The sequence below is a fragment of the Manacus candei genome, unplaced genomic scaffold (genome assembly GCF_025592945.1).
Source record: "Manacus candei isolate 608988 ecotype Guabito, Panama unplaced genomic scaffold, ASM2559294v1 h1tg000008l, whole genome shotgun sequence".
In the NCBI taxonomy this organism is placed as follows: Eukaryota; Metazoa; Chordata; class Aves; order Passeriformes; family Pipridae; genus Manacus; species Manacus candei.
The window spans coordinates 7,122,026-7,146,067 of NW_026138056.1; the positions used below are offsets into that span (position 1 = coordinate 7,122,026).

General features: G+C 39.8%; 1 protein-coding gene across 9 annotated transcripts in view; it reads right to left on the reverse strand.

Moving 5' to 3' along the window:
• PTPRM (protein tyrosine phosphatase receptor type M) overlaps positions 1-21,656 on the reverse strand; it is a 453,290-nt gene extending 431,634 nt beyond the window's left edge. For all 9 annotated transcript variants that reach the window (XM_051772753.1, XM_051772744.1, XM_051772735.1 and 6 more), the window contains exon 1: positions 21,428-21,656. In XM_051772753.1, coding sequence (XP_051628713.1) covers positions 21,428-21,500 — 73 coding nt within the window. In that variant the 5' untranslated portion in view covers positions 21,501-21,656. The remainder of the gene's footprint in view (positions 1-21,427) is intronic.
• Between the last annotated feature and the right edge of the window lie 2,386 nt (positions 21,657-24,042).

Consider the following 24,042-nt stretch of genomic DNA (forward strand, 5'->3'; position numbering starts at 1 on the left):
GTATATCTTTCATTATATATATATATATATCATGTGTTTTATAAGTGACGACCCACATAATCCCATACACAGATCTACCAGACTATTTCAAAACATCAGTTATTTGCTTCGTGCGATCAGCTTGCCTTATAAATGGATTGAGCATCAAATAATTATATTTTTTTAACTGACCATGTGGGGTGTGTTTATTCATTTGGGTTTTGTTTGCTTTGGTTTTTAAGTTATAAAGACTATGCCTTCCAAAGGATGTCAAAAAGAAATGAAGAGCAACACATTAGCCTCAAACTTTGCCCCAATGCAGTTTTGTGAGTATTGACAGGTCGGATAAAACCAACTAAGTCAGTAAACAGATCTATTTTAATTTCATGCTCAATTAAAAACACAGTGGGTTGCCCAGACTGAGAAGAGTGTGGAAACTTTTTTTTTTTTAAAGTTTTCTAATTTTAAAGATTTTTGTAAGGGCAAACTATCATTGCAAAGAAAGAAACAACTCAATACATACTTATGGCTGAAATGCATACAAGAACTTGAAAAAATAACTTGACATCTGTTACGGAACCAAATCTACCTGCAGGAGTGAAAAATGCATGTGCCATCAGGTACACACAAAAAAAAGCAAGCTCTTCAGACAATATGTAATTTGTTTAGCTACAACATACTGTAACTAGTTCTCATTAAATAAACTGAAAGCTTTGAGTTTGTTGCTGGCTTTCGTTTCATTTCATTCTTCCCTTCCCTACACATGAAATAAATACTTCCGTATGTTCCACATCCCTCACTCATTTTTTTTGCCTTTCTCTTTTCTCTGCCTCTGTACCCAATAATTTCTTGCTCTTCAGCTTTGCAGAATTCTCTACCCGTGTTTTTCCATTCCCTTTCTTTTTCTGGTTCTGTTCATACCCTCCACCTCTCTCCACGTTTCAAATACAGCACCACACCATGATAATCAGACAAATTCATTTAAAATATTCTAATACAAGATAAGTATAGCCACAAATACGTGGAACTGCTGTTGACAACGACTGGAGAGAGTCATGCATCTGTGCTGGTAACAGTTTTCCCCAGTCTAAAGCTTACTTCTCTACCGAGTACCAAAAAACCAAGGTCGTTACCACATGCACAAACCACTGTACCGAGATTTCTGTGAAGATGTTCCAGTCGTCAACTACTGACATGAAACAAAAGGAAAAGTAAAATGGAAATGCAAACCACCATTCATTGCTCACTCTGTTTCTCCCATGCAGGGGTAAAAGTCACTCTTACAACAAGTAACAGTCAGTGGCATAAAAAAGCCACTGTAAAATTAGCCAGAATTTGAAGCTTCAAGTTGCGGCAGCATTAGCTGCTGTTCAAAATGCCCTCCTCCCAACAGCAAGCAATACTTAAACAAACAGCCACAATTACTACTAGAGTAAAATGATGGTATATCAGTGCTGAAAAAAAGAGACTAAAAGTAGCATGTTGTGTTCTGGTAGTGCCAAATAATGAGATGGCAAATGAAAAAAAAAAAGAAAATCTACATTTCAGAGGTTTGTTTGTGGGGTTTTTTTATTTCCCTGTTGGTCTAAGTCAAATGTTTGCTCTGGAGAAATGTTCACAGATATCTTTTATGTACACTAACTCCAATATTCACAAGTCTATTGATCTGCAAGTGTAAAGTGGTGGGGTTTTTTTAACTATTTATATTTGTCTTGCTTTGAACTGACAGTTCTTAAAATTGGCATTTATGTGTCCATATGCATGGACACACAGATTCAAATAATAGCAGCTACGTGACTAAATGCAGAAGCATGCTACTTAGTCTTCTGCGTTTTATCCCCTGATAAGACAAAATCAGCATGCTGTTACCTAAACCAGCAGTAACCAAATAAAAAGAACAAAGAAGGCCTTTGCAATGTTTTAAAGAACTTAAAAAAAGTCCTACACCCACTATGCATTTTAAACAGTGTAAGAATTGCATCTGGAATCTAGATTTGATGTTGACTCAGAGCCTGTGGAGATTCTTGAAACACAAAAAGAAAGAAAGAAATTTATTTTAGTCATTTGTGAAACCTCAGCTATAATACACCAACTCCTAATTAGAAGTCTGACACCATAATTAATTTAAACATGGAATAACCTATAACCTTATCGCTGTTCAGTGATTACTAGCAAGATGTTTTTACTGTGACTATAAACTCTAGAATTCTCTGAACACATGAACTCTAATCCCCTGGAAATGACCATTATGTGTCATCTCATTACTTAGCACATTTCTGGCAGGAACAAAATTTATTGTCGAAAGGACAAATAAAGAAAAACAACAGCAGTGGATAGCAGCATGCCTGGGATCTAAGGGGATCTAAGCATGTCTAGTCAGGCCCATTTCTCTGAGTCTTTTTTTTATTTGTTCTCCAAACAAAATGAAAGATTCAGGTTTCTACAGCACTTGGAATTAACAGAACCCTACTGAAATGGCAGCCAGTGATAGTTAAATGAATTAAGAAATAAAAAAAGTAAAGGAAAGAATCTTTGGACATAGTATAATAACCTCTAGTTCCTCTACATCAGGAAAACATGTTTGTGCTTGTTGTTTCTTTCACTAACTTCTCTAGAGGCATCACTCACTCTTCCTTCCACTGTTTTAAAACTCCCCACAGAGTCTCACGGTTACAAGTAACAACATTTCTTTCCCTGCCAGTGTTATCTGGGACAAAACTCAGTTACCAATCTGTAGTTCTCATCCTCAACTACCAATTTCCCTCCACTGGGATTTTTTTTCAAATACATTTTACTCATTTTGTTGGTTCTGCAATTTGTTTTCTGTTTAGTATTGTCCTGTATTTTCTCTTTGCTGAAGTTTTTAATGAGAAAAAATACCATCAGGGAGAGCTCCAGTATTCTCTGTTACTAAACAGGAATGCTGGTACAATACAACGAAAATTTCTGCTATGAAAGTAGCTGCCTATGCTTTTAAGTTACATGAATTTGGAAACCAAATTAAAATGTTTTCTGGAGCAACTCTCTTACTTGATATAGGTCATCATTTTATTATTTGAAAAAATAACACAATCTGAAGCTGGTACAACCACATTCATTCTGAACAAACCAGGACAGAAAACAACAGGAGTTAATATTACTGACACCCTTACAAGTATTTGTCAACAGTATGGAAAAGTATATAGAAAAACATTCCTGACAGATGTATTTCAAATACAGTGCATTCAGAAGCCTACAGAAATTCTGTAACTTTTACCTTTTATGTTTTAATATGTGCCGGAATATTTTTCCTTGTGCGAAAGCACTACTCTAACTTACTGAGAAATTTTTAGAGCTCATATTTTGTTTTACAAGTTCATATAATACAAGGTTGTAGAACCTCCTTCCATCCTTGAAGAACTCAGAACTCAACTGGACAACCTGAGCAACACTATTTAGCTTTGAAGTTAACTCTCGCAACACCCAGCAGGGGATGAGCTGGACAAGCCACAGAGGACTCTTCCTGTTTTCATTTTCTCTGACTCCAAACCCTTCCAAAAGCAACTGAAAAGGAACTGCTGCACATAAATGGAAAGTATTACAACTGATGGCTTAAAAAAAATTGCTGCTTCTACCTAGGCAGGGTATTGAGTGGAAAGGCATTTCTCCAACTCCACATCTACATTTCACAGTCTCTGGAAAGCTGTTTAGAACAGCAATATTCATTCTTTGAGGTAGAGAAATCTATTAAGTGTGGACCAAAGCTGTGTTACTTCTCCTCCTCTTGGTTTCTAGACCTGCTTCTTGAAGGCAAAGTCTGTCAAGAAATATCCAGGAAAAAGCCGACAGCAAAAACCTCACAGTCAAGCCTCATTTAGCAGGTAGTGGCATTTTCTGGCTCCATCTTCTATCTCCATCTGGTGAGGCTGCCTTTCAAGATTATAGGAAGACAGTCAAAACACAATAAAGAGTGAAAGCCATAGTTGCCAAAAGTCAATCTCTTTTTAGGTCTAAATGCTAATTCCTCTGGCGTCAAATTCTACCTGTCACTGCTCAAAAGCAGGTGATGAGTGAAAGAGCTATCTCCTCAATGCAATGCTCATCATAATGACAACACAGCTCATTTGCAATTTTTGTCTAGTAACTTCCGGTAACACACTATTCATACAAACCAATTTGGCATAAACATCAAAGTTGTATATGTATATACATTTTTGTTTGATCTAGTACACTTTTTTTAAGGATTCTTCAGCACCTTTAGTAAGTGATTTAGAAAATGGGCTGCTAATACAGCTATGGCTAGGAGATGCAGTACACTCCTTCTTCCAACAGCATCCAGCCCAGCAGATACAGAGAGAAACCGCTTCACTCACACTTACTATGTAGGAGACAGACATTAGAAACAAAATCTCAAGCTTAAAACTTAACTTTCAAAAAATACAAATAAAAAAACAGAATCAGACATTCTTCGCCAGTGACGTTGTTACTTTTTGCATTTAGCCAGCAAAACAAAACTGATTTTTCCTAATACTTTCTGACTTCATAAGCAAATAGTTAATTCCCAGTGCCATGGGATTTTGCATGCAAACACTATAGGAAAATATTTTAATACATAAACTATGTTAATAAAGACATCTTTCAGTTTACTAACTTTCTTTTAATTATGAAATGGCTCACCTATTATCATTTTTATTTCTAAGAACAGAGTTTTCTACTTGGACCTAAGTTCTTAACTGTCCTTTGAAATGTTTGTACTGCCTAAGTATGTAAAAATACAACGGAGGTACACAGGTTTTAGCACACAAGGTCAAACCCACCACGTTTTCAAGTGCAGCACATTGCCTCTGGCAGAAACCATTAGCTGGAACTTCAGAAAATAAAATACCCATAATGCATCCAACTAGTTTTGTTGAGTTTTTTGGTGCACTTTAGAAAAACAATCCTGCCATCAACAAGTCTAAACTACTGCAGGTAATACGTTTAGGCATTATTAAAAGTTCCTTGTCTTTAACAAGAGCACGCTTAATCAATAAAAATCTCAAAGCCAAATCGGTTTTTCTTCTTTCTTCTTGATCATACCAACTCAGAAACTCCCAATGCTACAAATTACCACTTCTAATCCTTCTCCCACACAGTAGAGTCCCTCTTCCTTTACAGGGAGGGTCAAGGTGAAATGCTTGTGATGTAGAGCTGAAGCCTTGCAGTTCCCTAATTACCAAGCCCTCCAGACAAGAATACTGGTGCATGTGAACCAAATCCAAACAACACTAATGCATTAATGACTGACATGTGGCAGAGGCACAGACACACAGATGCAGCATGACATTAATGGAGAGATTTGCCTGTGGTCATGCACATAGAGGGGGGGAAAAAATAGACCCACCTGCCTCATGTTTTAACCTGAGTATGAAATCAAATGTCAGACAAGATTAATTAGATGCCTAGAGTTTTATTCTTTTCTGTTGATAGAAAAAGCACATTTCCATAATGTGAGGAAGCATTTATGTGGATAGCAAATCAGGTTGACATTGAGAGAAGGTTTACTTTATTGTGAATGCTAGCTGTGTGGTGCTTGTCAGTGCAATTACTTTCTACTCAAGTGGTTTGCTTTTTAACATTTTATTATCTTAACAATAAAAAACCTGGAAGCAATAATTATTTATTATGCTAATTCTTTAGCTTTTTTATTATTAATTTCTGCCAGACCATTAAAACTTGCTGTTTTCCAGAAATAAACCTGGTTTATTAACATTCAGCCAAATAAGAAAAAAAAAAGCAAAAACAATCTCTTTACTGGTAATTAGTTACTAACCAGTCAATTTGTACACTTATCAGCTTCCCCATAAGTTCTATTTTCATTTATTCAATACCCAACATTTCTAACATCATTCTGATTGAAAACAACTTCAAAACACTAAGTCCACTGCAGCGTTTTTTATAAAGAATGATTTAAACAGTCTGAGAGGCATCAGGATTTTAGACCACTTTGAAAATGCACTATACTCAAGGACTGCATTTTAATTATGGAAACCTTTTAGAACATCCCTGTTTTATTAACAGTAAGTGAAAGACTATAAACAAGGTTTCAGTATGCACCACTTCTTCTCAATCCTGCCTAAAGCCCTCGGGGGGAAACAGCTTCAATGTGCTTTCATTTCTTCCCCCAAGCATTCTCATCTCTGAATGCCTCTTCTCACCAGCTTTAAAATTCACTTAACGTAACAACCACACAGTTATGCTTTTTTCTTCCCTTTTATTTTTAATATACAAGTGCTCCCTCCTTTAGGAATAAACACTAAGGCCACAGCTCTCAAACTCCCACGGCATAAATGCAATATAGGAGACCATAAACAATCTAAGCAGAAAAGCACTGCAACTAAATGTACCTTGAAAAGCTCTTAGTTTGCAATGCTTTCATAAAGCTTCGTGTCCATGCACAAACTGTCCCTACATTTCACGCAGTGACAGTGGTAGTAATCCCTTGAAAACTTCTGGAACAAATTGTGTAGCTCAGAGCACAGTTCTCTCTGAGCCAGTACAGCACAAGCTTCTTCCATGGCAAAGGTTTGTCAGAGCAGCCCCCCCAGGTTCAGTGAACAATACAAACTCCCGTGCTGCCACACACAAGAGCAGAGCCAGGTTTCTCCATCGCTCTCTGCTTCTGAAACAGCTTTCTCCTGTACCTCCCACTGGGAGATTTTGCCTGTGGCAGCAGAAAGTTCCCTGTTAATATGTAATATATACCATAATTAGCACTGTAAAGCAGGTAGTTATCTCACAACTATCTACCCATCCCTCTCTCATAATCAGAAAAGTTTATTTACAGGGAAAATAAAGGAAACAAAAAGAACCTCACAGAATCTATTCAAAACCCAAACTATTTTCTATATGATCCCAGCCTCTTGTACAAAAACAACACAAAGAAAACCACCACAAGAGTGTTACCAATGTTCAGTTACCACTCTTCATCCTAAGGAAAAAAACAAAACCAGACTAAGAAAACTACCAAGATTATTTCACAAAAATCAGAATAAAAAGGCACACTTCATAAAGTACTTTTTAAGTACAGAGTCTAGAGATGAAGGAATTCACTTGCTAAATACATCAGATTAGGCCTTTGGGGTTTGTAACATTAGTTCAGCCTTTCTGATAAAGTGTGTGCCTCAATGACCTGCATTATTCTCTTCTACAGAAGCAGCAGCCTGATTTGGTATAGTCACTGTATTCCTAGCCATGCCTCTGACAAAGTATGCAAAAACCTTGAAGTTCTGCCAGTTCCTGGATCCCAAAATTATTTCACCTGCAAATCTAAGTCAGTGCAAGTTGCATTTGCTACCAAAAGGGAGGTAAGGTCAATTGTGAGTTTCAGCCTGATATCCCCTCTTCAGCAGAAATTTAGGATCTAGTGCTCTTAAGCTTTGTGTCAAGATATACTGTATTTGATTAAGTAAATGCTAGGTTTTTTTTCTTTTGTAAAACATACAAAAACTCTCTCAAAAACTATTCATCTACCAAAATATTTCAATAAGCAAATAAATTCAGGAGCTACACAGAAACGCCTAACAAATTCAGGCTTCTACAGAACACACCTGAAGACAATTAGCTTTTGGCAATGACTTTTGGTTGCTCTACTTGCCACAACGTAATACACAGTATGTAGGCTGAGAAAACCAACGTACATGGAACAATACAACGCAGAAACCTCTGATTTTTCTCTGTTAGGACAGACATCAATTTTTTTATTAATATACTCCACAAAGCACATTACTAAATGTGATGCAGAAATAGAAACAGAAAAAGCTCTTTAAAAAGATAAGATTTACAGCCTATTATTTTCATTTATTATCCATGCTTTTCAAATGGCATTAATTTACAAAGTCATTAAGTACATAGAGGGCTCTGATAGTTTCAGGTGTAAAACAGACTAGTTTCTCACAACAGCTTAGAGTTCTATTGTGCACAGAGTAAAGTGTATAGAGTAAAACTCGATGCCATTGCAACTCTTATCTCATGTATACACAGGAAAATGTATGGAATAGCTGTAAATATTTACTCTTAAAGAAAATTAATTGCCCTGGGTGCAATATTCCTGTATCAAGGTTCAGTAGTTTACAGTTACCTTCCACATTAACATAAAATTTTATCGCAAGGGATGTCAAAATCCATTAAGTCCCATGTTGTTTGTTTATTACTGATCCATTGCTGGAGGCAATTAGCTCCATCCCTAACCAGGATGCATTAGCAGGCTGACTCCAGTGCAAAGTCAGAATGGGGAACATAAACCACCCCTGAAAAAAACAGATTTGCAGACAGAAACAAATTGAGGAGTGCTCATGAAATCTATCATATAGCTGAGTAATAAAGGAAGTATCTCTATCTCTAGGTGGGTAGTGAGCATCTTTGGAAATAAAAATCTAACTCAAGTGATTTGTTGAAGTTAAGAGTTCATCCACATTACAGGAACACACCTCTACTAAATTCATTATCCTGTTATATAACTAGAGCCATTTTAAAGCTTTTGAAACATTTCAACAATTCCCACACCTGCACAGTGTGTGTACACAAGATCAGGGTAATCCTTTTCTAGCGCCAATCACAGCCTCACCTCAGCTAAACACAGAATCTTACTTCTTTAAGATATCCGGGCCCGTGACTGGAAACCTTGACCTACGCTCAAAGTCATCCTGCTTTTCAAACTTATGATTCTGTTGATACTGTAGAAGCCAGCAAAAGAAATCAGCTGCAGTCTCAGAGCTATGTAACTGAAGAAAAGACACCAGTAAAACTTGCTCCTGTCATTAAAGAGAAGAGACAAAACCCAACCAGCATTCAGCTTCCCAAAGCTCTGTGATCTAATTCTACACAAAAGGCTTAATAAGGTTTAGGCTCATAATACAATTAGTAATTTAGCTCACAAATTAGACTATATATTAACACTCCAGCAGAGACATCAGCCATATGAGGATTAAGAAGGAATCTTCTACTCTCAGTACAGAGCGAGAACTTGAATGTTTTAATAGACCACTTCAGCTTCTACTAATGTGAACATATATTGCACTGTACAGAATGATATGAGCATGGTCAGCACCCTCTCATATACTGAATTTTCATCAATGGGAACCATGATAATAATTTGTATTGAGTTCATCTTAAAGCATAACTTTAGCTGGTAAAAATATGTACTGATAGTACAGAATAGACTGCATATGAATTAGATGTGCACATAAAAACAAGGGCCAAAATTAAAATGTCAGCATGGACAAAACACAGGTTAACCCAAGTTATGGATATTAAAATTACAACATTTAACTGCAATATTTTAATAAAGAAACAACTGTTATCCAAATCTTTGCATACAACATTTATTCTGTATCTATTAAGAATGAACACATGTAATAAAAGATACTTCATCATCTTCTCCCACAAAAGGGCCCAAAAAATTTAGAAAATAACTGATATCTCTTGCCTACTACATAATGGCACATTTTCACACAGAAAAAATATTCCAGATGAATTTTCAGAGGTAGGCTAAAAAGGCAAAAGCCCCACTCTACTTACTACAAGGAGCTAAAATTTCAATTGCTGTGTCTGAAAAGTGCTGTAACTTACAGAAAACTATATGTGTAACTACATTTCTACAAAATGCCAATATTGGTGTGTTCATGCTGACTTGTGTTAACACCTGATTTACTTGCAATTATTATGTCAACAGGAGCTTTTTGTAATTACTTTCACAGTATGCCCAAAACGGACTGTATTCATCTTGCGGTTTGAGCCTGTGTTTGTATAATTAGGGCCAGCATTGCTAGTTCTTTTTAGCCTGAAAAACAAACAAACAAAATCTTCATCAGTTTACTTCACACTCTAGTAAAAACCATTCACACCCAAATAATATTATGAACAATGTCCATCTGGTCTGAAATCTAGATCTGGCTGCTGTATCTCATTCCCCACCTGCACTGCCTGCTGTTCCTATCAAGTGTTCAGTGTGAATCCATTCAGTGCAAAGCAAGACTTGAACTTCACTCGTTCCCAGAACTTTCTCATAAGCACATGCTTTGCTGGCATGTGTGTTAGCCCGTGCATGGGACCACTTTGGTCTTATTTGTCTCAATCAAAAAAAAAAAAAAAAGAGGCAAAACCCCCTAACTTGCCCTGACTTAGGCAGTCAGGAATTGTATCCCCAAGCTTTTACCACAGCCCCCCAGAGGGTCTAGGGCTTTCTCAAAACATGCAAGTAGGTCTCCAAACTGTAAGGCCAAGTGGCCTATATCCACAGAATATCCACATCAGAGCTACCAGCCTGCAGGCTCAGCTCTCTCCTCAGCTCAGTCTGAGCTGCCCAAAGGATGGAGTTGGCAGAGGAAGACACAAATGATTTGAGGAGAGGAGAAGAGAAGGTTGCATGGAGACATCATAGGAGCTTTTCAGTATCTGAATGGGGCCTACAAGGATGCCAGAGAGGGACTCTTCATAAGGAACTGCAGTGACAGGACAAGGGGGAACGGATTCAAACTGAAAGAGTAGGTGGAAGGCCAAGTCGGATGGGGCTCTGAGCAACCTGGTCTAGTGGAAGGCTCCCTGTCCATGGCAGGGGGGTTGGAACAAGATGATCTTTAAGGCCTCTTCCAACCCACACCATTCTATGATTCTATTTGTGGAACATAGTGATGAGGAGCTGAAATCAACAGAGAAAAGGAGGTGGAGATAGCACAGGAGGTGGCAGGTAAGCAATATATTTTTGAAGGTGGCCTGGTGGTTATCAGCTTTGTTAAATATGTATGATATTTGCTCTGGAATAGATGCTACTAAAGTGCAATTTTATAATTGTGAGCAGGTAAGAACCCTCCCTCTTCCTCTGCACAAAATTCCACAGTACACAGCTCTAGCAAATTACTATAATTGACTAATTCTTTCTTCTATTGCTAGACCACTGGGCAGAGTCAAAGCACTGAAACAACGGAAATGTGGCTGCTGCTGAATGTCACGTATTTGCTCAATGCCAGTTTGAAGCATACAGATCCAATTTTTTTGCAGTTCCGCTCCCAAAGGTCCAGAAATACACATCATCTAAGTCTGGCGTACAAGCAGGAATTAATTTTTCACTGCTGCAAACCTAGTGTGACACTCTGCAGTTTGTGAAGACTTTAACAGAGTGAGTTCCGGAAAAGTGAGATTTCTCACTCACAGAGAGTGAATGGTTCCCAAACTGTGCTTGTGAAACTGTGATCCACCCAGTATGTGCAGTGCACTGATTTGAAGCAAACAAGCCTGTGAGATACTCCTTGACTCGAGGAGATTTACTGTGAACCAATTCATGAAACCACCAGTTTGTATTCATTTTGAAATCGGAATCTTCAAAAACACAGTTTTCATTGCAAAGTCTTTGAGTTTGGGCTACACATAAGAAACTGACTCCATTTTTTGCAGTGAATGCAATGGAAGTGACAGGCAAGCTATATCTTTAAAAACACAAATTTCCATGTTGCAGTCTAAACTGCATCCATCACATGTAACAAGAACCTCCAAAGTAGTTTCTGACTGAAGCCATAATGACTCCATTGCTTCTGTTTTCCATTTCCACTTGTCACCAAGTCATTATAGAGATCTTCCAAAATAAAAATTTAGACTTCCAAAGGCTGTACCTGTTTCTCTGTAAAAATCAGAGAAAAAATTTCAAATGCAGCAGACCATGCATGCATTATTTACATTCCTGCATTCCCCTTGAAGTGACCTTGGCCATTCAGCTAGATAAAGCCCAGACGGTCTTTATCTGAACTTCTCAGTCTGAACATATGCTTCACTCCTACTAGCCAGAATTACTATTTGCTCTTCAACACTCCAAGTCCACTATAGGACAGAGGAAGGTACTGAATAAGGCTGAATTCCACATTCAGCAATTATCTGCCAGTCAATCAATCCACAAGCACCACAGCATGTTTATCTACAACTGAAAATAGAAGTAGCTGAGCAATATTATTCTTAGGTGGTTATTTCCATGTCATTTCCCTGCATGGATAATCTTATTCTAGATACTGGGCTACAATTTAAACAAACATTTTAAGGCTTTTTATGTATACACCTTTTTGTGGCCATGTTAAGTTTTTAACAAGGGTAACATTTAACTGCCCGATATTCAGGATGCAAAGAAGTAACAGATTTTAGCAAACTTTCTGAAGAGCAATTGTACATCCAGCTCTGAAGCTTCTGCAAGACTCATTTAAAAACCCCAATCCACATCTGCTGTTGGTGCATGGCTGCTGCAGAAGTCAGGTTTTTATCTGTCAAGAGTGCATTTCAACTAGTCTCAGGCTCCCAAGCCCTATGCAATTTCAATGCATATTTGCTCTAAACTGCATGTGCTTGTCTCAAACACTCCTAACAAACCCCAGCGTTTTCCAAACCCTCAAATGAAAATTCTAGGCTAATTCACATAAATCCCTTACTAGCCTAGATTTATGTAGGCAATTCTAACAACAACTCCTGAAGTAAAAATAAATAAAACACACCTCATGAACTTTATATGCGATCTTCAATCCACGTGCTTTTGCTGTCACTATAAACAGGAGGTAGTAGTGTTGGGCAACATACAGGCTTCCACCCGGTATTTTCAACCTCTAAGGTTTTAAATAAATATTAACTTTAATTGTGTTTTGGTTTTGTTGGTTTCTCAACCAAAGGTCTGTGACACTCACAGACCTAACCCCAAAAGATTTCTTTCCTATTTAGAAAGTTGCTTGTTCTTCTGAGCTAGCACTGAATCAAGACGACGACATCTCTCAGACACGGTAAAAAGGGCATCAGTGGCACAGTGCCTTAGAATTATTACCAGGACAACAATTTGTCTTACATAACTGAGAAATTACTTCAGTATCAAGATGTATCTGCAGAAGTCAAAAAGAAAAACAGCTTAAGTGATGTGTTATGTAAAGTGCTTATAATAAAGTGTTAAATGCCATGCTTTGTAAAATAATCATCTACTCTGCAGAATTCAGAAAAGGTAACATTAAAGGAAAAAAGGCTATAGCAATTTTCAGTCATTAACATAAGAACTACCCCACTGAGACCTATGGTTCCTGGAAATGTCCACAACTGTCTCCATCTCCTAAACATGTGACAGTATTTAAGTACTTCGTTGAGTTTCAAGGGAAAACTGAAGTTACAGGTGGTGACAAATGACAGTTGTAGATTTTCTCTAACTATTTCGGGGGGTTCTGAACTGTCAGCCTCCTTTTTTTTTATTTTTTTTTTTAAATGGAAATTTAGTAGATTTATCAGCTATGGGGGGGCAGGAGAGGAAGAAATTCCTACCGGTTCAAACTAAACAAAAACCCCATAGAATGAACAGAAAGGAAAGTTTGGCCACGAAGATCCTCACCCATGTCACAGTCAAATTCCAGAGCACAGATTTAAATCTGGGTCTCCCACACCTCTGTGGGAGTTCTGATCACTAAGCAACTATTACAACAGGAGTTAAAATATATATCTTTGTCTTCATGCTGTGCTCCAGGGGCGTGATTCACGTTAGGCTATGTCATCCCAGTGTGGAAACAGAAAAATCTCCAGGCTCAGAAAGATCCACTGAGAGAAAATAATTTCCCTTTAGGAAACCTCAGCCTTTGCTTGAGACAGAAGCTGGTAACATTTTTTTTTTCAAAACTGGGGATCCCTTTTCTCAGAAACTAGAGAAACTCTACACTCAGAAACTATGTAAACTTGGTAACCAAAACTTTAAAAAGTGGATGTAGATGACCAAGAAGTCTTGGTCACAAATTACTGTATCAGCCATGGCAGAATTATGAAGCATCAGCTCTCAAAATAAGGAATTGTTTGACCATAGTGGGAAAAGAAGGAAAAAAAATGTACCTCCCCTGCAACTACCTATGGTGCAAGTACACCAGGAAAAATGCCAGAGTCTGCTAATGGGTAATTAATTCATCAACTTTAAGACACAGACATACAAACTGCATAGATTACAGGTATATACACAAGTACACAGGAGCAGGTATCATGGATGGAAATTATTTACTCAGTCTAGTGTATATTCACCAGAAGAACAAATGTGAATAGCCACCCTATTCTTTTACCTATAACAACTCCATTAAGAAAACCTTAAGCATTATGTTACTGGTCCACTATCCATCCACCTGGAAATGCACAGAAAGTCCTGTAGTATCCTCCTCAATCTTATGTTAGCATCTTATCAGCACAACTAAACAGTTTTTTCACCTAATCAGCCTACCTTTATGCTCTACATAATTAAAGGGCCACTGACAAAATATTCTAGAGAGTTTAAACAATATTTGATTTTCAAGTTAAGGATAAAAGATGTGATAGGATTCAAGATAATAAAGCACCATCTTCCTGAAAACTTCCTCAAAATAACTGTGCCTTAAACATTAAAAAAAAAACTCAAATAACAAAACAATAAACAACCAACCCCAAACAAATACCGGGGGGGAGGGTGTCAAATAAAAACCCTGCTCTAATACAGGCGTGTGATGCTCTATTTCATTCTCCTAGAAGATGAAGAGCTAAAGTGATGAAAGAGGTAATTAGCTGTTAGTTATTCCAGAGCAAAAACACATTTCTAGTGATTAACAAAAAAATGTTTTAAGAGATATTTATAATAGCTTAACATTGAAGAAGATTAAAAAGAAAAAGGGGGGGAGGAGGTATAAAAAAGCTAATCTACCCCACAGAAAACCCTACTGTAACCAAAACTTACTGATCTCTAAATCAGGGTACATTACATGTGGGGGGTGGGGAGGGGAAAAACAAACACATTCATAAGCAAAATCTTGGGTTTACATCATTCCACAGAAAAAAATTAGAGTCATTAACATCATTACATTTAATCATATGTGTAAAGATAATCAACTATTGCTATGTAAAGTTGTCAGAAGGCATATTCGAGCCTTGAATATATTATTAAAAACAAATGTGTTTAAGATAAAAAATAAGAAAATGTGAACAATTATAAATGCATTTTTGGTTTCCAAATGTAATTTAGCTTCATTTTTGACTTTACTTTTTTGGGGTTTTTTTCCAGTAAGGTTCATCTCTTCCATTCTTCCAGCAAATGTTATACCTTCCTTCCCATCTTTCCCCCCCAACACCTAAATCTAACCTTTTTTCAAAACTCCTTCCTGTTAATACTGCCACTGTTTTGTCTGAACAACTGTGGTCATTACTTTTTTTTCCCCTCCTACCATTTCATTTTATGCGGCAAAGGGTCACTGTTGAGTCAAACCCTTCTGGCTGAGAGCTTCTTTCCTATTCCCTGTGGCTATTGAGCATGAGTATGTGTTAAAGGCATAAATACACCTTAATTTTTACTCTCAGAAATCTGGGCACAAACACGTCTTTCCTACATTTTTAAAGCATATGTGGGACCCTACCCTCTGTACCTCCTCATAACATTAATGGAAGCCACATGGCTTAAAAAACAACACACCTTATGCCAAAAGTAGAAGAGAATTCCACTGACAGCAACATCAGAGCTGAAGATTACTATTCTGAATGGAACAGAAAGGTTCTTAATAGGTTGTGAGAAGGCTAACACAACATTTAAGGTTGTATCTTAACCATCTTGATTGATCGTTAAAAAAAAGCTTATCAGATCTCTGCAGCAATAACCCTTGCATTTAAAACACTAGGGAAGTACTGACAATATCTTTGTAGTTTTCTGCATTTTATTATGTACTTTTGCCATATTAGAGCATTCATTCGTCTTTCTGATGAATACTGAAATCAGCCTTTTTACCAGTAATTAAAAGTTCATTTGTATTATAATCAAACTGATGCAAACAAGCCACCAATGGATTAAAATTCTCTAGGTCACAAAAATCCATCATCTATTTTCACACTTCCCCAGCTCCAAATACACCTACATTCTTACAAAGCCCAGTTTATAGTCCTTCCTCTTTCTATGCTTAAAGAAGTGGATTTAGAGATGCAGCTACACCTAGTGATCAGCAGCAGGTCACAGCAGGCAAAACTGAAAAACACTGCAGAAGTCTCTGAACACAGTTGGGTGAACAGAGTGACACAGGAAAATTTACTGCTAGATTTTTATTTTTTTTCCTAAATATATAACCATATGCTCAAAATTTGTTTTGCTTTCTTGAAATCCTCTTTAACACATTTATAGCATTATACATCAGAAATACAGAACTGGAAGTTATCAGCAAAATCAAATTAAATAAAGAGGAGACTCATTTTTTTCCCCAAAAAAATGAGCAGAATTCAGCTGCATTCACACATTTACAAACAGTTTGTTCCTGTTGTGAAAATTTTCAGAACTACTACTTCTTTACACAAGATTCATAAATGTGAGCTGAAAGGTTCATAATTACATGTCATTTCCTGGGGGAACATCTTCAAAACTTAGTGATTTAGCTACCTCACATGAAGTGTTTGACAGTGATACTAACAAGTTTGAAAAACAAGAGATACCCCTCTCAAAACAGCACTTCCTTTAGCATAAAGTTGCAACAGGTAAAATACAGGTTCAGTTCACAGGTCCTGACCCCACAATATCACTGGACTTTGTTCCACCAAATCTACACCTATTATCTTCCACCGGCTGAATCCAACGATGTAAATTGAACAGATGGTCTCAGCAGTAACATGTAAAACTTCCCTGGCCACCAGCAACGAGGCTGTTTGACATATTCACTGACCACTGCACAGGAGAAACAAACCACCTCCACACATCTTCAGGTCAGACTCAAATGACATTAGTGAGATGGAGTTCAGGAGCTTGCTCACCAAATCCAAACATATTTTGTGATTTGCCTGAAGATTTGTTCTCTCTAGCTGTCAATCTAACAACTTCTGTGAGCACTAAATATATTATTTTTTCATACATTATATGCTGTTATATTGTTTCAGGATACTGTGATTTGTTTTCCTTATTAATTCTCATGACTGCTAAACTGTGAGACCAAATAAACACCACGGCATTTTTTCCCCCTGTGTTATTACATTCTTGCAATATTTTGTAGGATTTATTTTTAATTTCTGATGAGGTTTCATTACTAACTTCATTATTATTTATTTAGCTGTTCATAACTAACATTCAGAACAGTTAAATAAAATAAATCTAGAAAACCAACCCACATACCCACCACACAGTTTCTTTTTCAACAAACTGTGCCACTTCCAAAGCCCAGACTCATTTTTACCTGAAGCATTCTAAAGTACATGCCAATTTACAGAGGAAGAGAAACTTCATTTCATTTAACTGTAAAAAGTTAAAACCCACCACATTTAGAAGCTGACTCTTCAAAATGCTTCCATTAATTTGCTGGACTATTTTGAATATGAATAGTCTTAGATGCCATTCACCTATTCACCTAACAGCTGTAATAGAACAGCAAAAATCTCTAACAGCAGGAAGTTTAGTTTAAAAATCTTCTCCCACAGCTCTCACTGTTTAGCAAGGCCAAGTCCATGCTATAACTTTAGCTGGAACAGTTTTCTGGATGAGCTGACAACTGCGTCAGCCACTAATAAACCTGCATTTTCACTACCATATGTTACTCCCCTTAGGAAGTGCAGGCATACAGACTTGATGGATGGGTGGAAAGAAAGAAAAGCAGGTGAAATAAACGATGCAAACAAAAGCAGAATTCGTTAAAATGAGATATAACAACACTTGGAGATCTTTGCTGCTGAAATGATCAGAATAGCTATTAAAGGCTTTCAAACAGAGAAATCTCTTTAAACACAGTTAATTATACCAAAAACTTCTTATTTCCTAGACATTGGCAGGAGCTTCATTTCAGCTACAATAGGACCTATGAAGACTTAACCTATATTCTTTCTTTTCATTTTTCTTCTCTGCAGTCACCAAACATCAATGTGATCACAGTAAGTTTCAACTTCAGCACGTCAAACTTCTCCTTACATCTCTTTTCTGGAAAATGTGATCCTTCTTTTTAGAGTGCCTACACCCAAAAATGAAACAGATGAATCTAAGGCACAACTTCTATTCAGAATGCAAGTTTTCGTATTTTTAATTTTAATCCATGAAACAGCTTGAGAATTACTATTCTCTATGTAAAACCTTTACTAGACACTAAGAAAAGTAACTTTCAAGTTTTGTGCAGCACTCTTCCTCCTGTTCCTTTCTTCATAATTGCCCCTAGTCCTGGTGCAAAGTTCATTACAAAAGCACTTTCAGTCAGTCCATCCATCCCTCTCATTGCAACAGGACTCATGCCTTCTCAAAGAAAAACTAAAACTTTTTAAACCATTATTGTAAAAAGATAATATACACCCTTAATGCTTTTCATGGCAAAAGAGAATATAACAGACTAATAATAGTCCTCCCTGAGTCAGATTTTGGTTGTAAGCAAGAAGCACCAATTTCACAATTCAGGCTCTGTGCAAATTTACATCTATATCTGAACATGATGACTTCATAAACACAGCGTCTGAGTTCTATGACACATTTCCTTGCCTTCATTTTCAGCTCCCCATTTTGGTATTTGACAGAACTCATCCCATTCAGACCCTTCATTTTATGCAAGGCCAAATATTTAAGTTTACAATGTCCCTTCTAACTTCCCACATTTTTATGTTTGACCTAAATCCCTTCCAGGAGCGAAGTGCTTCCCCTAGCCTGAATAATCTACCAAGTAGGTGGAAGAAGGAACACTGTGGAGTCAGGTGGCATCTTCTATGACAGAATACCACATTTCAGAGACTTCTGTAACATTAGCATTCAATCTTCACACAGAACCACTTAATAACATTTATGCTAAAATTATAAACAAAAACCAGATAAATGAGGTGTGGTACAGTTTCTCAGAAAGAAATTAAAAGATAGTAAAAAACCCCAAACGCAAAACAAATCTTGCAGAAAGATCCCAGCTACTTTTAAAAACTTAGGGTAAGCATCATTGTCCATTTAAGACAATGTTTTCAGTAACATCTCTTGAATTCAAATTCATGAGATCATTTGCTTCTTGAACTGATGAATCCAGAATTTTAAAATCTTTATTTAAGGACTCAGAGAAAATCTCATTGTTATTTACTGTTAAGCTGCTTTCAAAAGATTACTTGAAATCTCCCAGGCCTTAAAAAGCCAAGATCTGATCTTTCAGTAAGATTATTTTCTAAATAAGAAACTCAAATAAAACAATAGCTGAATGTAATGTTAGAACTAATCTTCGTAAAACAAATCCGTCAGTTTAGAAAAGGGTAAAAATAAAAATGGAATTATAAATGCCAAAGATTACCTAACTCACACTGCTATTCTTTGCTTAGAACATGTGTGGAGTTGGTTTTGTTTCTTTTTTCTTTGTTTGCTATTTAACTTTTTTTATAGGGTAGTCATATAACTCCTGTCTGCAATAGGGGACAGCTATTACAAAAGATAACTACCCAACTCAAGGTTGGGTTTTTCTGTCATTTAATTTCTATGGCACTGCTGCATCAAGGTTTTAACAAAAGGAACAGCGTTTTTTCCCCCCAAGCCAAAATGACACCCAGGCACACGCTTCATATGGTAAAGTATAAAAATGGAAATTTCATCAATTTTGTTCTGAGTGCCAAGAATAAATATTTTTAAAAAGAATTCTCTACGTGCATCTTCACAATAATCTTCACATTCAATATTTAACATACATGTACATATGCATACATGGGGAGAAAACAGGGCAGATTCTGCATCCCATGCCACCCTTTGCAACCTCGTGTGAATTGCAGCCTCTGTTATACAGTACTTCAGAAGGTCTGGAATCGCACCTTTGAAAAACCTATATGCACGAGTCATCTGTGAATTGTTTGTGGTTTTCAGCACAGTTCTCTCCACTGTGTGTATCAAGGAAATGAATACAAATCAAACACTAACGTGGGATTGTTCTTCAGCAACATGAACAGCACTTCAGTGCTGACTCTAGTATAGTACCAGCACATCACATGCACAAGCCATTTAAATATCCAGAAACAGAAGAGCTGCCCCAGCTTAACTTTAAACAAGAAGAAAGACAGTTCACTCAAGTCAGCAATGAGTTACGGATTTATCTTAATAAAGCAAGAGCTCCCATTGAAGTCTGGACACTAGACTCCCAACATTAATGAGTTATAGGGCTAATATAACTGAGTCCAGTTCCATAATTCACTGCAGAGCACAGCTTCATCCTAACAGAAGTGTTTGGAAAATATTTCATCATTGTTATATATCACCTTGGAACAAAACATTTTTCTGCTCAGAGATCTTCTGTCTCGTCTGCAATAAAAATCTTGGCAAGAAACTAGGGGAAATGCAGCTATGTACACAAAAGGTCCTTGGAACCAAATAAAACTCAGAATTTTTAATTTTTTTAAAAAGTTTTAAAACAGGCAACCAATTCCTACCCATAAAACTTGGTTTAGCTACAGTGCTGCATAGAAACAACATGTAATGTACAAAATATAAACTACTCTGCAGCCTGAGCAACAAGGAGTCAGAAATATTACTTCCCACCAGATGAAAGCACACTTCACATGAGCTGAAGACCAGATGTCTTCAATTTAAAGTGCTTTTCAGTTGCACTAACTTCATGTTAGGAACAAAACAAACCAAAAAAATCTGAAGTTACTCTTTGCAGTGAAGTGCACAGAACTATTTCACAATCCAAATTTTTGTCTAAAATTACGCGTTTCTCCAACATATAAATAGGACAGGGGTGTAGGCAAGGCGCTCGAGACCAACATAACCATCTGCAGGTCCGGGGCTTCGGGGAACAAGAGGAACGCTGCTGATGGGGCACTTCGCCGTGCTCTTCCCCGGGTAGTGCATCCCGGTACCGCTTAGGCGAGGGCAGCTTCTGCCCTGCCCTCTCAGGTGACGATCTGGGGGAGCTGCAGAAAGCGGGGGGCCAGGGCTCTACCTCCGGCTCTGCCGGCGTTTCACGGCCGCACCCCCGGGCAGCGCCGAGGGCGGGGAGCGCCGGGGGCCAGCGCGGAGGCACCGGCGGGCAGGCAGGGCAGGCACCGCCGGCCCCTCCGGGAGCACCGCCAGCCCTCCTGCCCCCGTGGCCAGCCAGGGCTGCGGACGGAGCGCCGGGGGCCGGCGGCGGCTCACCTCGCCCCTCCGCCCCCTGCGCCGGGGCAGCGGGAAACTTTCGGGAAGTCGACGGCGGAGAAACGCCGGAGAGCCCGAATCCCGCCCATCCCTCCAGCTCTGCCCTGGAGCTGCCCGAGCTCCGCCAGCCTGTCGCCCTTCCATCGAGGCGCAAGCCGAACGGCATCCCGGCACCGCCGCCGTCTCCGGACACTTTTTCCACCCCAGGGACGCAATGGTTTCGAAGTGTCAACCCCGTCAGGAGGAGGGGGAGAAAAAAAAAAAAAAAAGGCAGAAGCAAACAAAAAACCAAACCAGACCCCCACCGACTGCGAAGTGGCAGCGATTCCCCCCTGCCCCTTCGCCGCCTGGCCCGCGGGAGGGCTGCCTGGGGGTAAGGCGACTCCTTACCTGTGAACGTCTGCGCTCCCGCTGCCAGCAAAACTCCGGCCAAAGTAACCAGGCAAGTTCCAACTTTCCCCATATTTCCACCCCTTCCTGCTCCGGGTCCAGCAAAGTGCCAAAGTGTTTGCCAAAGTAGGAGGCGCCCCTCTCGCCCCCCTCCAGTCCGTGGGGCAGGCGAGGAGGGGGCAGCCGGACTCCCGCACTTGGTGCCTCGCGGGCTGCTTTCCCTTCCTTGCTCTCCGTCCGCTCTTAAGGGCAGGGGAAGAGGGTGCGAAGTGGCCGCGGGCCGCCCGCCCGTCTGCCTTCCTCCGGCCACGCCGCTGCCCCGGTGGGCGCCGCTCGCCTCCCCCGGTGCCCGGGGGGGCACCCTTAATCCCGGAGCCTCCTCGGCCGGCGCCGCCGCTAGTCCCGGTTCAGCTCGGCTCCCTGACTGACTCGCGGTCCCCCGCGGCGGGCGGGCGGGCTGAAGGGAGCGCGGAAAGTCACGCCCAGCCGCCGGCGCCGCCGCTCTCTCCCGCTAGAGGGCGAGGCGGCCGGAACCCGCCGCCGACAGCAGCTCGGGGGCGGCCGTCGCCCGAGGGGGGAAGCGCTTGGGTCTCCTTCCCGCCCCGCTGCCCCGAGCGCGGCTCTCCGTGCAGAGGTGGCGCCGTGCCGGGCAGGGCGATGTCGAAAGTTCGTGGATAGCGGAGGGAGGAGAGGGAAAGGGGAACAACAGAAAAAAAAAAAAAAGGAAAAGAAAAATTTCAGCCAGGCGTCTCGGTAACTTTGCCGCGGGCCGGCCCCGGCCGGAGCCGCCGACGCTGGAGTTGTGACCGCCGTGGGTACTTGACCCGCCGGGACGGGGCCCCGAAGGGACGAGCAGCGCGGCCCCGGGGCAGCGACCTCGCCCCCGCCCCGCCGCTCTGGCGCTGCTCCGGGCACCCGGACAGGGAACGGGAAACGCAGGAGGGGGGGAGAGCGCTGGCTTTCCATCACCGCTTCGGTTTGTTTGTACAGGCGGTCTGGACTCTGTCTGAAGAACTAGTTGGAGGCCACCGCTCAGCCTTCCGCGGGAACCGCAAGCGTAAGAGCCCTGCCCGCACAGCGCTCGGCTAATGCCGAGAGAAAATTAAGATGTAAACGGGCTCTCCGGGCTGGAAAGGAGAGGCAGTGTCTTGTAAATTAAATGCTTTGCATTCGGGTGCTGCTCATAAAACTTGAGCGCCTTGCTTAGCTCTCGGTAACAGCGACCCTTGGCCTCTCCGGAGCGCTCCGGGAAGGGACTTCTGGAGATCGCCCACCCCCGCCCCCAGCTCAAGACACGGGGGCAGCTCCTGCTTCTGCAAGTGAGAATAACGTCAGGAATTGGCAGGGTTAGAGAGTGAACGATGGAAATAAATCACATTAAAATGGCAGTTATCTTTCATTATTTGCAGCGTGTGACTTTTGGCATTGATCTCCACATCACGTATGAAACACTGCCGCTTGACAGTCGTCCTCACACTGGGGCTTTGGCTCCTGGTGTCCATGGCACTGCAAGGATGTGTTTGCTGGTTTTAAACCACTTCTTTCTAAAGTGTAGCTCTAGAGGTGGAAATATTTTTGTTGGCTCTCGCTTTCTATGAAAGCTTTTTCTTTCAAGTGCAACTGTGGCCAAATTCAATACCTTGCCTATTCCATGTGGGTTATTAATAAAACAGTAAAACCAAGAATCTAGATAATGCTAGAATTAAGGGTTTGATGTTCTAGGTTCTCATTTATCTCCAGCACGAGTCCTCTGTTTTCCATGCTGCTTTTATATATAGTTAGCGTACTTCATTCCTGCTTCACTTGAAGTCAAAAGTCCACCCATCCCCCGCATGGTCGTGCGAGTTACAGCATATTAATGATTTCTGCATATTTTATATTATTTTTACATACAACACATTATCTTCAAACTTACGCACACAGCTGTGTCATTTCCAGGGATCGCCCAACCATGCTGTTTTCGGGACGCTGTTCTATTATGTTTTGGGTAATGCATCTGTTACGTGACGCAATCTTTGCGACGGGACATGAACTTTGAGATGTGTGAGGGTACGGCAGCTGCCTCAAAAGTTAACACAAGGGGGCAGAATAGCATTAATTGTTGTGTTTCCTGACGTCAGAATTTTGAATCGTGAGGCTTCTCTTAGTTTATTGTTTGCCTGGACCTTCACAGTCTTCCCTTTTGGCCCACGAAAAAGTTCCCTTAATTCCCCAAAGCCCTGGTAACCCAGGGGTATTTTGTAATACAAGTTTTTTTTTTATTTTAATTTTAATTTTTTTCCTTGTTACATAACTTATGTATTTTGTATGTTCTTTAAAAGCTGCGGTTATAGTTTCTAGAAATTAGAAACTCTAGCTAGTCTTGCAAGTGCTACCTTTGTAACTAAAAATCTTTAAAAATTCAAATCTCGTAAATAACTAGCAGTAAATTAAACTTTAAAATGTGTCTTCCAGTAGCTCTGTACTAAAAATCAAAAAATGAACAGTTACACCAATGCTTATGCTAATGATGACCTTTCTCGGTTCAGGATTCCCAGACACACATAAAATTGTGTGTCTGGTCAGCCACTGTCAATCCCAACAGAGTAACTCTCAACCCCAACTTTTTCACAGAA